The 13,394-nt window shown below is 41.2% G+C and overlaps 1 protein-coding gene across 1 annotated transcript in view; it reads right to left on the reverse strand.

Annotated features, from left to right (window-relative positions):
- Window positions 1-690: 690 nt before the first annotated feature.
- The window catches only part of Hadh (hydroxyacyl-CoA dehydrogenase), a 48,078-nt gene continuing 35,374 nt past the window's right edge, over window positions 691-13,394 (reverse strand). The window contains exons 6-8 of the mRNA XM_047567405.1: window positions 10,225-10,297; window positions 4,533-4,649; window positions 691-3,031 (exon numbers count right to left, since the gene is read on the reverse strand). Of these exons, the coding sequence (XP_047423361.1) occupies window positions 2,913-3,031; window positions 4,533-4,649; window positions 10,225-10,297 (309 nt within the window). The 3' untranslated portion in view covers window positions 691-2,912. The remainder of the gene's footprint in view (window positions 3,032-4,532; window positions 4,650-10,224; window positions 10,298-13,394) is intronic.

Genomic DNA, 13,394 nt, shown 5'->3' on the forward strand with positions numbered 1-13,394 from the left:
CAACCCACAGGTTCTTTCAAGGTATGGTTCTGAAAGTACAGCAATGAATTCACCATTCAAAGCGTTTTGAACTACATAGGCATTACTACTTAGGGAGCATGGATGCCTATTTCAAGAAAATTAGTTCCATAAAATTATAGCAACACCTTATATTTTGGTAGACTTAATCAGTTACTTAGGTTGAAATGTTAAAGTGATTAAAATCAAAGCTTGTTTCAAATACGTGAACAGTATAACTCACAGCATAGTTAGCGCATGCTATAGTATAAGCCATGATTAAGATACTGGTTCTATCTTCTCCAATGGTGAGTAGTTGAATCTCAGCTGGATTTCTGAAAGCTGACATGTTTGTTAAAAAAAAAAAAAAAAAAATTACCACTTAGAAAAATCCAGCAGAGAATTACTTTAAACACCAGATCTCTATATCCTTATTTCTCTGTACTCACACCTGGTTCCACCTTACCTCACTCAACTCATGCTGTCATTCAACAGGACTTACACTGTAAATATACCTTATAAATGGTGTCAAAAGAAGTTATCAATTCCCCCTGAGAAACTGTTATTAACAGTGAATCTTATGCACACTATAGGACTATCATTTTTATTTTACAAAGACATCTTCATGAGTATTCAAACTGTTCCTCAGAGAACTCCATTTTGCTGATAACCAACGTCCAGTTGATACCTATGTTCAGAGACTTTTTTTTTTTTCCTCCAACAAGTCATTTCATACATTGTAAGGTTTCGATTTCAAATGTTCACTTCTTAAGGAATAAAAATATCATGAAGAGGAAGTAGAGGGGGGGAAATTAAACTATTTGAACTAAGATCTGGTAGTTACTTTAGAATGTTAGGAAGACTCATGGTTGCTGCCCTTCCTCAACAAGGGCAGCCAAAACAGCTCAGGAAAGCATAGGCGGCTAGGGTTCTCATTCAGGTTTGGTTTCCAAACACATGCTGAGGTGAATGGCAGCAGCTATAATGGACCATCCTGCCACACAGCTCTCCTTGGGAGGAACCATGCCCACCTGAGAATGCAGAACCAAGGAGCTGGGAAGGGAGGCAACTCCCCAAGTCCCAGGTTTAAGAAGAGGACAATATTCAACACCCACTTCCTGGTGCATGGGGAAAAAAAATTAAAAATAACAATTCAGAGGCCAGGGCTTTCAACTGTTGGGTAGGTTAAAAGTGTGTTTTAAAATTGAGTCAGAAAGACTACTGTGACCCTTACCCTCCCAGTCCAACAGTCACAGTGCTGAGTTCTCTCCCTTTCCTGGAATTCAGTGGGCAAGACAGAGTCCTGCTATTTCCAGGATGAAGGCTCAGGTTCTATGTGGACTCTGCTCAGAATGAGGAAGTAAAGCCCCTCCTGGGCTATGGTTCATGTCAAAGATCAAGAGCCAGCCTGAGAGTGAGCAGGGGGCCGTTGGGTCACAGGGTCACCTTGAGAGGAGAAAATGGTCACAGTTGCACAGGCACTTCCTTTTGTTAGACAATGTTTTACAAGAATAGCCTGGAAGCTTCCTAAACTAGTTTCTAAAGTGGTAGAAATGTTATGTATGTATTTTTTCACTTTGAAATACATTTGAATATTTTTAAAATTAATAATCTTTCTTCAATTATGAAAGGAAAAAAAAATCTGTCAACCATCGGAACTATGCAAGGGCATCCATTTTGGGGAAAGTCCTGTTTGCAGTTTAGATTTGAGATTTTCGTATTTACTCTTGTGTATTTAATTTTATCATCAAAACCTAGATCTAATCTGGATTCTTCAACAAAATTATCTGGTGACCTTGGGCACATCCCTTAAACTCTGCTAATGAGGCCACTGGACCTCAGGGCTTCTGATGTCTTTCCAAGTCCTAAATACTATCATGGAAGACACTTTCTCAAGCCAATGATTAAAAGAAGCTTATGTTACACTATTTCACTTTGTTGGCAAAGAAGAAACAGATGTTCCTTAAAAATCACTCTCTGTGCCCTTATTACTACTTTACTAGTAAGAAATGTGAAAGGGACAGCCTCAGGCGGGTTTTACACAAATGCCTTCTGCCATTCCCTCACCATAACTGCCAATTTATAAAATAACAATCAGCCAGAGAATATGGGGCATAGCTTCTGCCTGGATCATCAACCTTTTACTTTTATAATAATTTAAGTATTTGTCATTTAAAATTACATGTTTATTCCCAAATTTTCAGATTAACAGATTATATTTTATTAGAAGTCAATTTACAGGAGTTTGCAGCACTGATTTTTTATGAAAAGAAAAAAAAAACAGTAATGATTAAGATTTGCAGATATGAATGAGCATGAAAACAGACTTCTTCCTGGAAACCAAACATACATAGAGATTCCCACTAATCCAGCAGCAGTGTCTTGATGATGAGCTGAATAAAGACATAACATCTTAGGTGCACCCAGATGTAGGATAAGGCTTAAAGCTGCAGGCAGCAAAATGTTCTCAGAAAGGCAAGATGCAGGTGCCACTGGCTGCAGCCCCTCATAGATGCACAGTGTGCGCTGCTGCCTCGGTAACAGGCAGGCACAGCAACATGAAGTCAGCAGTTCACTCTCAGAGGAAGGGCCTTCCCTTTCTGAGTGATTCAGGCAATGCATTACAAAAAAGACAAGGTTCAAAAGAAACATTTGCTCCAAGGCACTAAGGGTGTAAAGTTTTTTAGAAAATACATAGAAATGAATAGACTAAAAAAGGAAATTAGTTCTCAAAGGAAGAATCTATAATTACTGTGACTAGTGAAATAATTACCTCAGATAGATTACAATCGAAATGCACACTGAACAGACTGTGCAGGGTGAGGGATTGCCTGACCAAAACACATCCCCACGGCCCTCAGGGCTGGCTAGAGCACACTCATGAAGCTTCTTCCCGAAGCCAGAGAAGCTGGGCATCATTTGTATTTGTAATATCCTTCTCCAGTCTTCTTGCCCAGCTTCTTCTCTGCTACCAGCTTATTTAGGGATGCACTGGGCTGAAACAGTGGGTTCTTCACATCCATTTCATGCCACCCTATTGAAAGGAAAGACAAGGTGCTGGGATTAAAGTGCTCCATATTCCCAGGGCACTTCTAGAAGCACAGCTTGGGGAGAAGGGTCTTACTCTGATGGGGAAAGCTCCTGGGAAAGCATGCTGCCAACTCCAGCCACCGTGGCAGAGGAAGAAGGCAGGCTGTGCTGGTGTAGCCACATCAGCCCCAAAGCAGGCATGCTGCCACTCACCCATGCTACTCAAAGCCCAGCTCTGTTAGGGCCCTCCTGGGTATCTAATCAATTCCTGGAAATCACTAAAAGTCCAAAGATCCAATAAACCTGTTAGTTTCCTGGTTGGACTCCTAAGTAGCACAGTTAACTTTCAGAAAACATGTTAAAAATCTGAATTTCTATTACTTCCTACGACTGGATTTTGCATCCTCATAAAATTCAAATTTTCATGCTTAAATTATAACACTCCTTCTTCCCAATGCATATAACTACTTTTTGTGAAAAGCAGAGTAGTGAGCTACCTTTAACTTCCATAGTTCAGTTTTAATAATTACTTTTATCTTTTCTTCACAGTCGCCACATTAAAATGGATACATTAAAAAAAAAAAAAAAAACAGTTGTATATCTTGACTGCAATGGAGGTCATGCAAATCAACTCGTGTGGTAAGTGTGTGCACTTATGTCAATTTCCTGATTTTGATACTGTACTGTGGTTGTGTAAGATGTAATCATTGGAAGAACAAAGGACATACAGGATCTGTGTAATATTTGCAACTTTCTGTGAATCCATAATTATTTCAAAATGAAAAGTTAAAAAAAAAAACACAACAACAAGTTACCCTATTAGGGGACACTGACAGTCAACATTTTCTTTCTCCTGCCATCTATCAACTTAAATATTGAATCTGATGCTATGGTATGGATATGGTCTATCCCACAAAGGTTGGTGTGCTACAAGCTTGGTTCTCAGTACTGGTGCCAAAGTGGTGAAACCTTTAAAAATTGGGCATAGTGGAAGGTAATTAGGTCAATGGATTCATTCAGTCTCTTGGAGTAAACCTCCTTGACTAGATCAGTTCTTCACAGAATGGCCTACTACAACACAAATGGCCCACATCGTGGTCCCTTTTACACACGGCTGTTTCCCTTTTCTACTTCTCCACGGAGTTGTGACATAGCTAGCAGAACCCTTATCAAACTAAAGCATCTTACTGTTGCGAATTCCCAAAATTATGAGTCAAATAAGGACTTTTCCTTCTCTTGGTGGTTTTAGGGGTCAAAGCCAGGGCCTCCATGCATGCTACACAAACACTGTATCACTGAATACACCCCTAGCCTCACCTCTTTTCCTTATGAAGTACCCAGTGTTGTGATAGCAACACAAAATGGTGATACCTGATGAGGCAGGGCTTTGGAAAATCTTACTAAGACCTCTTATAACTTCTATTTTAAATAGGCTTCAGACTTCATAGTTCAGAGAATCAATTCCAATTTAGTTTACAAAAACAACAAAGGATTCCAATTCCTACCATCCAGAATGAACTTTGTAGTATCCAGCCCAACATAATCAACAAGTTCAAATGGACCCATAGGGTATCCAGCTCCCAACTTCATTGCAGTGTCAATGTCTTCCTTGGATGCATCTCCTAATAAAAAAAGGGGCAACAGTGAGTCACCTTCACTTTTCCCAAATTCTTCCTATCACGGGTTAGTCCCAGAATCACTAGAATTTCATACTTGTACATTTAAACCGTGTCTAGAGCCCATGTGTCTGAGTAAGATATTGTCTCAGAGATACATTTCCAAAAGATGTTCACAAGATGTTCAAAGCAACCACACCATGTGAGGCAAATTCTAGAGCACTACTGCTTGTTCCTGGAGAGGGAAAGCCCTGGGTCTGGAAATGCTGGCTACTTCTAACAAATGGGGGTTTTCCAACTCTGGATCATTTCCTAAAATATCAGTTAATGTTAGATCAGATTTTTTTATTCACAAATGGGCTGCAAACACACACACACACCCTTATGTTTCTGTTTTTGTATGTATTATATGTGTATTTTCTTTTCCAGCTTTCTTTGTTTCACAAGTAACAAGTATTCCCCTGGAACCACATTCCTACAAATGCTTCAGTTAATTGTTTTAAAAAGTCCAAATTGTTATGATTTACATCTAGTTATGTGTTGAGGACTTGGTACCCAATGCAGCAATGTCCAGAGGTGGGGCTTTGGGGAACTGGATCATAAGGGCTCTAATCTTATCAATGGACTAATCCATTTGATGTATTAATAATGACCTACTGTGAAGAGGTGGAACTACAGGTAGGTACGGCATAGTTGGAGGAAGCAGGTCACCAGGGGCATGCTTATTCCTGTATCTCATTCCTAGCCATCCCCTCCTCCTCTCTTTCCTCTCTCTTCCTCCCTTGCTCTTTTTCCCTCCCTCTCTCTCTCCCTTTCCTTCCTAGCTGCCATGCACTGACAGTTTTCCTCTACCACACCCATGCCATGATATTCTGCCTTACCACAGACCCAGAGCAACAGAACTGACCAACCATGGACTCTGAAACCATGAGCCAAAATAAACCTTTCCTCCTTTAAGTTGTTATTGTTAAATATTTTTGGTCACAGCCACAAAAAGTTTTCACAAATTTCCATGCACATGTGCAAATGTGTTGAATAGACCCAGACAATTTTTTCCTTGAAAACTTCCCTGTAACATGCTGTTCCTTGGACCACAAGAGACCTTTTTTAGAGAACCAACCACCTGTGTATCCTTTCTCTGAAATCAGAAATTGGAAAGAGCTATAATAAGAGGTTATCTAGAATTTTATTTCAAAGCATAAAGAAGTAGTTTAATAATATTAAGAGCTAAATAAAATGTTAAAACAGGATTTCACACCTAAAAATTTCAAATTTTTAGGCACAGGGAGCAAGAACTACTAAAAAAAAAAAACTATGAAGACATATATAATTGTGTGTGTGGGGGGGGGATAACCAGGAATTGAACCCAGGGCACGTAACCACTAAGCCACATCACCAGCCCTTTTTATTTTACTTTTTAAAAATTTTGTGACAGGGTCTCTCTAAGTTGCTTAGGGCTCACTAAGATGCTGAGGCTTGCCTCGAACTTGCAATCCTCCTGCCTCAGCCTCCTGAATTGCTGGGATTATAGGCATGCACCACCATGCCTGCAAGACTGTATTTTTAATGCTGCAGAATTTCAGAGCAATTTAAGGTAAATGAAATACCACTTAAATTATTTTCTATGCATGACATTAGTACTCGCTAATTAGGATTAGAGACCTCTGAGAAATCATTGCCATAAAAAAAAAACCTTATCAGGTGGACTTACTGTTCATTCATGTTTGATTGTATCCTTTGTGTAGCAGGCACCAGAGATTTACAGAGAGACAATGAAAAACAAGATGAGTATTCAAGGTACTTATGATAAAATGGAAGAACTAAAATGTGCAAACCAAAAAGGCAAAGCTTCATGAAGATTTGCATGGCTCTGTGTGGGCAACAATGGCACATTGTTGAGAGGCAGGAAGACAGAAGAGCATGTGAAGGGGCAAAATGAGAAGGAACAGAGTGGGTTTGAGCTGTGGCTCCATGGTTCAAAAGTGGATCCCACTCAGGATTTCAAGACCCTGCAGCTTTGATGGTGGTACAGTTGCCTCCAGAAGATGTGAGGTCTTACAGGCCCCTTGTCTCAGGGTTCAGCAACTGCTGTTCCCTGTGCCCGGGGCATGAGCCCTCGTTCTTTAGGTCTCAGCTCAAGTGTCACCTCATCAGAGTCTCCCCTTCTCCCTGCATCTAAAAGAGCAGCTCTGAGGACTCTGAGCTGGGGTTCCCACCATCCCTGGACCTCTGTCTCCACAATTCCTAGTCATAATCTGATACTTCTCTACTGGCTCATTTATACAGGGCGAGTTCATCAATAGAATATAGGCTTCCTGGGAAAAGAAATCTAATAGCCCAATGGTGCCAACTTCCCTAAAGTCATTTAATCAAATTCATACTCAGAGAAAGGAGTATGAGCCTTCTACTAGGCAAGAAAGTAATTCCTGATTCAGAGGTTCACTTATTTTATTTCCAAAAATAAGATCCGGAGTATTGTGAAAAAAAATCTAGTTTTACAAAGTTAGCACAACTCTAAAAATTCTGTTCTGTGTAATAAAAAGAAAAAAAGGTAAAAAGAAAAAAAGAGAGGGAAATAAAAGACACACATAGAGATTGGTGGACCAAGTGGGAGTTAAAGTCTTATATCATATTGATCAATAATCCCTAAACTTCTTTAGAGTTAAGTACTTCTTTGAGAATCTGGCATGCCCTCCATAGAAAATTTTGCATCAACCTTAGGAGGTTTATGTGACCCCTCCACTTCCCCATCAGGCAAGAGCCCTTAACTCTAGAAAAGACAACAAAGAAAAGCTTCCTCAGTGTACTCTGAAATCTGCCTGGATGGGGACTGGGACCTGGGCCTGGCCTCAACATTTTTTCCTCCACCAGCAGCTCCTCAGCACTACCTGCCAACCATTCTCAGTGTTATCAACAGAGGCTCCCAATGCAGATATTGAGTCATTACCTCAACCCCAAATGCCCGACCTGTGTGAGCATGAAGATGAGGGGGACCCAGATACTTCCCCAAAAGGGTATGGTAAGAGAAGACACACATCTGTCATACCACAGGGAAGGGACTGGTGAGTCACCTATAGGAGAGCCAAAGCAAAGAGAGCTTTGAAATATTATGACCAGCTTGGAGACAGGACGCTCAGTGGGGCTGGTGAAAAATGTGGGAGTAAGGTATGTGGCAATCACAGCAGGGGCAGAGGGTGAGGAGAAAGGATTTATGGACAGTTTGTACATGATGGGTTACCAGAGAACCACTGCACATGTCTGGAGCAGGGGATGACTGCAAACGGAACATGCTATAGTGACTGGGGGACAGGATTATGACACTCCCAGGACCTGTTCCCAGCACAGTCCTCCTGTAAAGAGCTAACCATGTGTCCCCACAGTCCTGCTGGAACAAACCAATCATTATGGGGGCCTGAGAGTGGGCAGCAGTCTACGTTTGGACACCAGTCCATCCAGCCTGTATGCCCTCCAACCCACAAGGACAGTGCCTGACTGCCCCGACCAGGCCTCCATCACAGTGTGAAGGAATGAGTAAGAGTGAGTACTGAGTGGACACTGAGAAGGCCCAACACAGGAGCCATGGGGCACGGTCAGCAGAGGTAAGAGAGGGCAATGGGCTTCCACTAGTCCCAAAGGGAGTGGGTGAGAAATGGCAGGAACTAAAGTTGTCCAAATATCTGGAGGCCTGACTAGACAGTAGCCCACACATCCTTCCAATGAACCTCCACCACTCAAAGCAGCCTTTTCCAATTCCATGGACCAGCTGTATCAATAGTGTGGTACAGAAAAGTTTCCCCCAAAGGAGGTAGGAAATGAATTCACAGAGCATCTGCAGAGGCTTTGCTGTGCTGTTGGATTCTAAGACACTGCTCCAGCAGGGTATGTGGGCAAGATATAGCATACAACATCTCCACAACTTCTTCAACAACCCAACACTTTCTTAGGAAGCACTATGGAGGGGACAGGTCTGAGGAAGACATGAGGTAACAGGAACTTGTTTTGTGCCTGATGGAGCCTCACTGAGGAGAAGTGAGAGCTGGGATGAAAAGGGAGCAGGCATGACAGGAAGAATCAAGCAGATGTGGAAGGTAGGAGAGGGGGAAACTGGAGACTCTGGGTATCAACATGGAACTGCTAATGGAGACCAAGTGGTAGGCATGCATCTTAAGCCCTATTCTGTGTTGGCTGAAAGAGAACAGGCAGTAAGGTGACAGAAGGGATGTAGTAGTAGGTCTGGGTATGACCTAGGAGTGCAGACCACAGTGAGTATTGCTGGAAAACTCTACCCACCCAGACCTCAGCTCCTTCAGGAGATGCAACAACTCAAAGGCCTCAAAAGGCCAGGAGACCTACAATGACTGGTCCTAGAAAACACCAAGAAAAAGCACATTCACTGAGCATCAAAGCCTTCCATTCACATCCCACAGGTAGCCTGTGATGGGGAAGGTCAAAGGTCATCTGTTCTGAAAGGGACCACTGCTGGTGAAGAAGTAGAAGAGAAGAAAACAGCTTTCACCTTACCATAAGATACTTCATACATGGGAGAATGTATCAAAAGGACAGTGCAGTTTAGTGAGAAAAACACCATGAAGAGGTGGCTCACTCACATGCTACATTCTCAAACATTCCGTTTTATTTAAAAAACACAACTGCCTTTCAAGGTAGGCAAAATGCTACACTTTCTTTGAGGTGTAATTAGGCATATTTGTTGATAGATAAACACAGAAGTGTTGGTTTGATCTTGGAGCAAAAGTGAGGCAATTGCTTCTATAAACCATAGAGAAAAGTTAATATTTAAAGCAGAGCTTGAGGAAGCAAATGTGCTTTCATCTCTCTGGAAGAGCTGGCGTAAATGTTTTGTTTCAAAAATGACACTCTTCTTGGGAGTGAGCATTTGTGAATGAAGTCACTGAAAACAATTACACTTGCTTTTTATCAAGTTCCATTACAGATTGCTTGCCTTCAAAGCAGATATGATAGTTACCTTTCTAAAAATGAGAGAGAAGGTGGGTAGGAGAATGAACATCAACTATAACCCTGGACCACACCCCAGGTTTTATGATATTTAATGGAAAAAGTCATTCTTTGTCAATCAAATATTGAGGGGAAATTTTTCAATCATTCTTAAGATTAAAAAAATGAATCATATCATCAAAAGTATGGATACAGGGCCATTAGAAATCATCCTTATTACCTATCAGCTCTATCACTTATTTCCTATCACCTGTCATAAGTTTTTAGATCCTGAAGGAACTTTCAGTGTCCTCTAGTTTAGTGATTTTTACATTATTATTATTCTTTATTTGAAGCAGTATACTTTTAACAAAGGCAGAGATCAAGGATATAAATCCGGGTTGGCCATGCAATTGCTCTGGCAGGCACTGCAGTGGAGGCCCAGAGCCACCTGTCAGAGGCCTCACAGGGAAGCTGGGGGCCCTAGAAACAATGACAAAGGCTCTGAGGCCACAGAGAGGCTAAGATGGCACAGCTAGAAAACTGCAGTTCCTTCCTCTGGTATGTGACCCTGCTTCCTATGCACTTTATAAGAAATCCAGACCTCAGCCCAGCTCAGGAAGAGTACCTCGTTCATGTAGCCTGATCGCTTCTAAGAGGTATGGCACCAGGAGACGGTTCACAATAAACCCCGGAGTATCCTGTTTCAGGAGAGAGAAAAAGAAAATTGATTTTTCATTAAACTTCATCTTTTTATGAAGTTCCCACTTTTGTGAAGATCATTACTTCTTGCCTTGGATTATGCTGCCCACATTTATCAAGCTATATACATTTTCAAATCTGTTCTAAAGTATCTATTTTTTATCTCACACGATAATGTTAATTTTTACTTCTTTCCTTTCCCACTTCCCTTTAGCAACCTAGAAAAAATTACCACTTCATCTAGAACAATCTTCCAAGGAGTACTACTTTCCAGACTCTGGTGCATTCTTGGGCTACTCAGTGTCCTTGCACAGTGCAGCACAGTGGTGTTGGGGGCGTGTGCCAGGACAAAGGAGCAGGTCCCCTGGTAGGTTGCTAGCCCTTCAGAGCACAGCTTGGCACAGCATGCCATCTCTCCCAGGGATGATTCCTGACACTGCACTCTCCTTGCATCAGTTTCACTCCCCAGTACAACACTTAGTCATCTCTCCAAAAGAACTGATGTGAAATTTGGATTTTATCTATTGATCTCTTTGACAGGCTTATGGAGAAGGCCAGATTGGTAATGTTTTGATGGTATTTGTGTGAAGTTAATTTCCACTAAGTAAACAGTGCTCCCTCTTCTGTCAAAAAGCTCTGATCTTCCTGAGGGAAGACATCCTCCCCCTGACCTGGACCCCGTATTCTGTTACTAGCATACACTAGGCACTCTGCCAACATATGAACTGAAGATGACCAGAACCTGGCACACTCACTGAGCTAACATGACTGACTGTGTGCTGTGTAAACTGCACAATGAAGTGACAGGGTTTGTACCTCCTATAAGTGCAACCAAGCAGAAACCAACCCCACCCCCATCACAAGAATGCAGAGAAGCACAAAAAGCTCCATCATTGTAAACAAGATTATATTAAGACACAAAGGTGATTTTATAACTGAGGCAAAATAATGCTTTTCAACTTAAGATGAGAACATGAAACACCAAATACAAAGTTACAACCAGAAAGCAGTCTGCAAAAATATTTGCTCCAAATATAATAACTAATAACCTCAATAGAAGAGCTCATAGGACCTGCCTGAGGCTTTTTTAGTTACCTTTTTTATATACATAAGAAATAGAAAGGATAAAAAATAAACACATCCACCAGTAATATAGCTGTTTATCATCAAGGACTGTGTGTTGTATGTAACTGTATGCACTGTACTTTCATGCAATTGGCAGTACAGGTTCATTTCTCCCAGATGTGTGAATAGTGCTGGTGCCAAAACTTTGGGATGGCTATCATGCCTGCACACAACAGAGATTTTCCAAGTCCAGCCCAGTCTTAATGGGACCATCATCATGTATACAGCCCATTACTGTTATACTGCATGTGAGCTGACATACTAGGTGCTATGTTGTATGCGTTGCCACGTGTTGTCCGGACACGTCTCATCAAGAGCTTGAATAACTGACCCACTCACTCACAGAGAGCCTCAAGATCACACTGATGTGGCTCTCCAATTATCTAACAAGCTCAATTTTCAGAAACCAAAGGCTTCCTATCCCTGCACATGCCATGGCTACTCTGAGGGGAGAAAGAATCACCACTCTCCATGATTTAATGATTATGTGCTACGGATAATTACTGGTCTTTTTCTGCATTTGTTTCTATTACTAGCTTCTGATTTGCCTAAAGTTTAGTTCTTTCTAACACAATTACTACTTTCTTCCACTAACAAAGCATAAATGGGTAAAAAAGTACAAATACGATGTCCAGTTATTAATATGATTTTTTTCAAATCTAAGTGATTTAAGAAAAAAACAAAACAACAATATCAACTATTGAGACTCCCTAATAACACCAGACTGGTGGACTAGGGGGACCAGCATATACAAGTCTTTGGTTAATGGAGCCTACAAGGCATCTGAACATATGCCTTGTTCAGATGATTCATGAATGATACGACTTTTTGTGGGTTAATAACAATACTAAGTTCAAATGTAAGACTATTTTAGAAAGGAAAAGTATGCCATAAGAACAATGAAGATACAAAAGATCATGACAAAAAAAGTTGATGATTTATTTATAAAACTTAGAATGGTGTGACATTTTGTAACACAACTACCTTTTTAGAAAAACTACAAAGTCATGTAGAAGGACATTCCCTAAGTTTCGAGGAAATAAAGATAATGGGAAAACTAAGTGGTGAACTAAAGGCAAATGGGGAAACTGAAGGAAATCAAAATGACAGAGGTTATCATACCAGTAACTGGGATCATTTTATAAATAATAACTGTAGGTATCTAAAGAAAGTGGGGGAAAGCTAGAGGGCAAGCCTACTTTCCACACAAACATACTTCTCACTGGAAAACACAACGCTACATTCTATTAAGAAACACTTCCTTAATGCTACTTTGGGCAGGTGGGTCTCTTCCTGTTTCATTGTTTCCCTAACCATCTGTAGTGTTCTTTTCATCAAAAGTAAAGCCATAGGTTTTACTTTCTGTTAGAGATGTATGTGTTCAGCAAACTTTAACTGACATACAGCATTCCCAAGTCTCAGCGGCCAACAGCAGTTAAAACTGATGGGCCACAAAAATCATATATGAAAATACAACTGCTCATCCAGAGACAAAAACCAGGGCCCAGAGGGAAGTTCCAAGACTCCTATTCAGCTGAAGCCCTGGGATCTATTTGGATCTCAAGACTATCCACCTGATAGCCCTGGGCATGGGTTAGGAGTCTGGTTTCCTGGCCCAGAAACTAGAATGGAGGCACAGCCTGATCTTACAGCACATGGACAATTCTGTAGTAAACAGTGCACAATCTCTCATATGATTCTATTAGATGTATTCTACCAGAAGTAAATCAGGTTCCAAGGAAAATCACCTCCTTCCCAAGCTACCTATAGTTTGGGTGCTATTTCTCTCCAGAGAGGTTGATGTTTTGGGAACTTGGTCCCCTGAGAGGTGGTATGTAACCTTTAAGAGGTGAAGCTTAGCAGGAGGTCCTTAGGTCATTGGAGGCACTGCACTTGGGAGGGATTACTGGTCTTCTGGAATGAATTTCAAAGAACGAGTTGTTATAAAAGCCCAGGCCTGACCCCTGAGTC

The sequence above is a fragment of the Sciurus carolinensis genome, chromosome 10, assembly GCF_902686445.1.
Source record: "Sciurus carolinensis chromosome 10, mSciCar1.2, whole genome shotgun sequence".
NCBI classification, from domain to species: domain Eukaryota; kingdom Metazoa; phylum Chordata; class Mammalia; order Rodentia; family Sciuridae; genus Sciurus; species Sciurus carolinensis.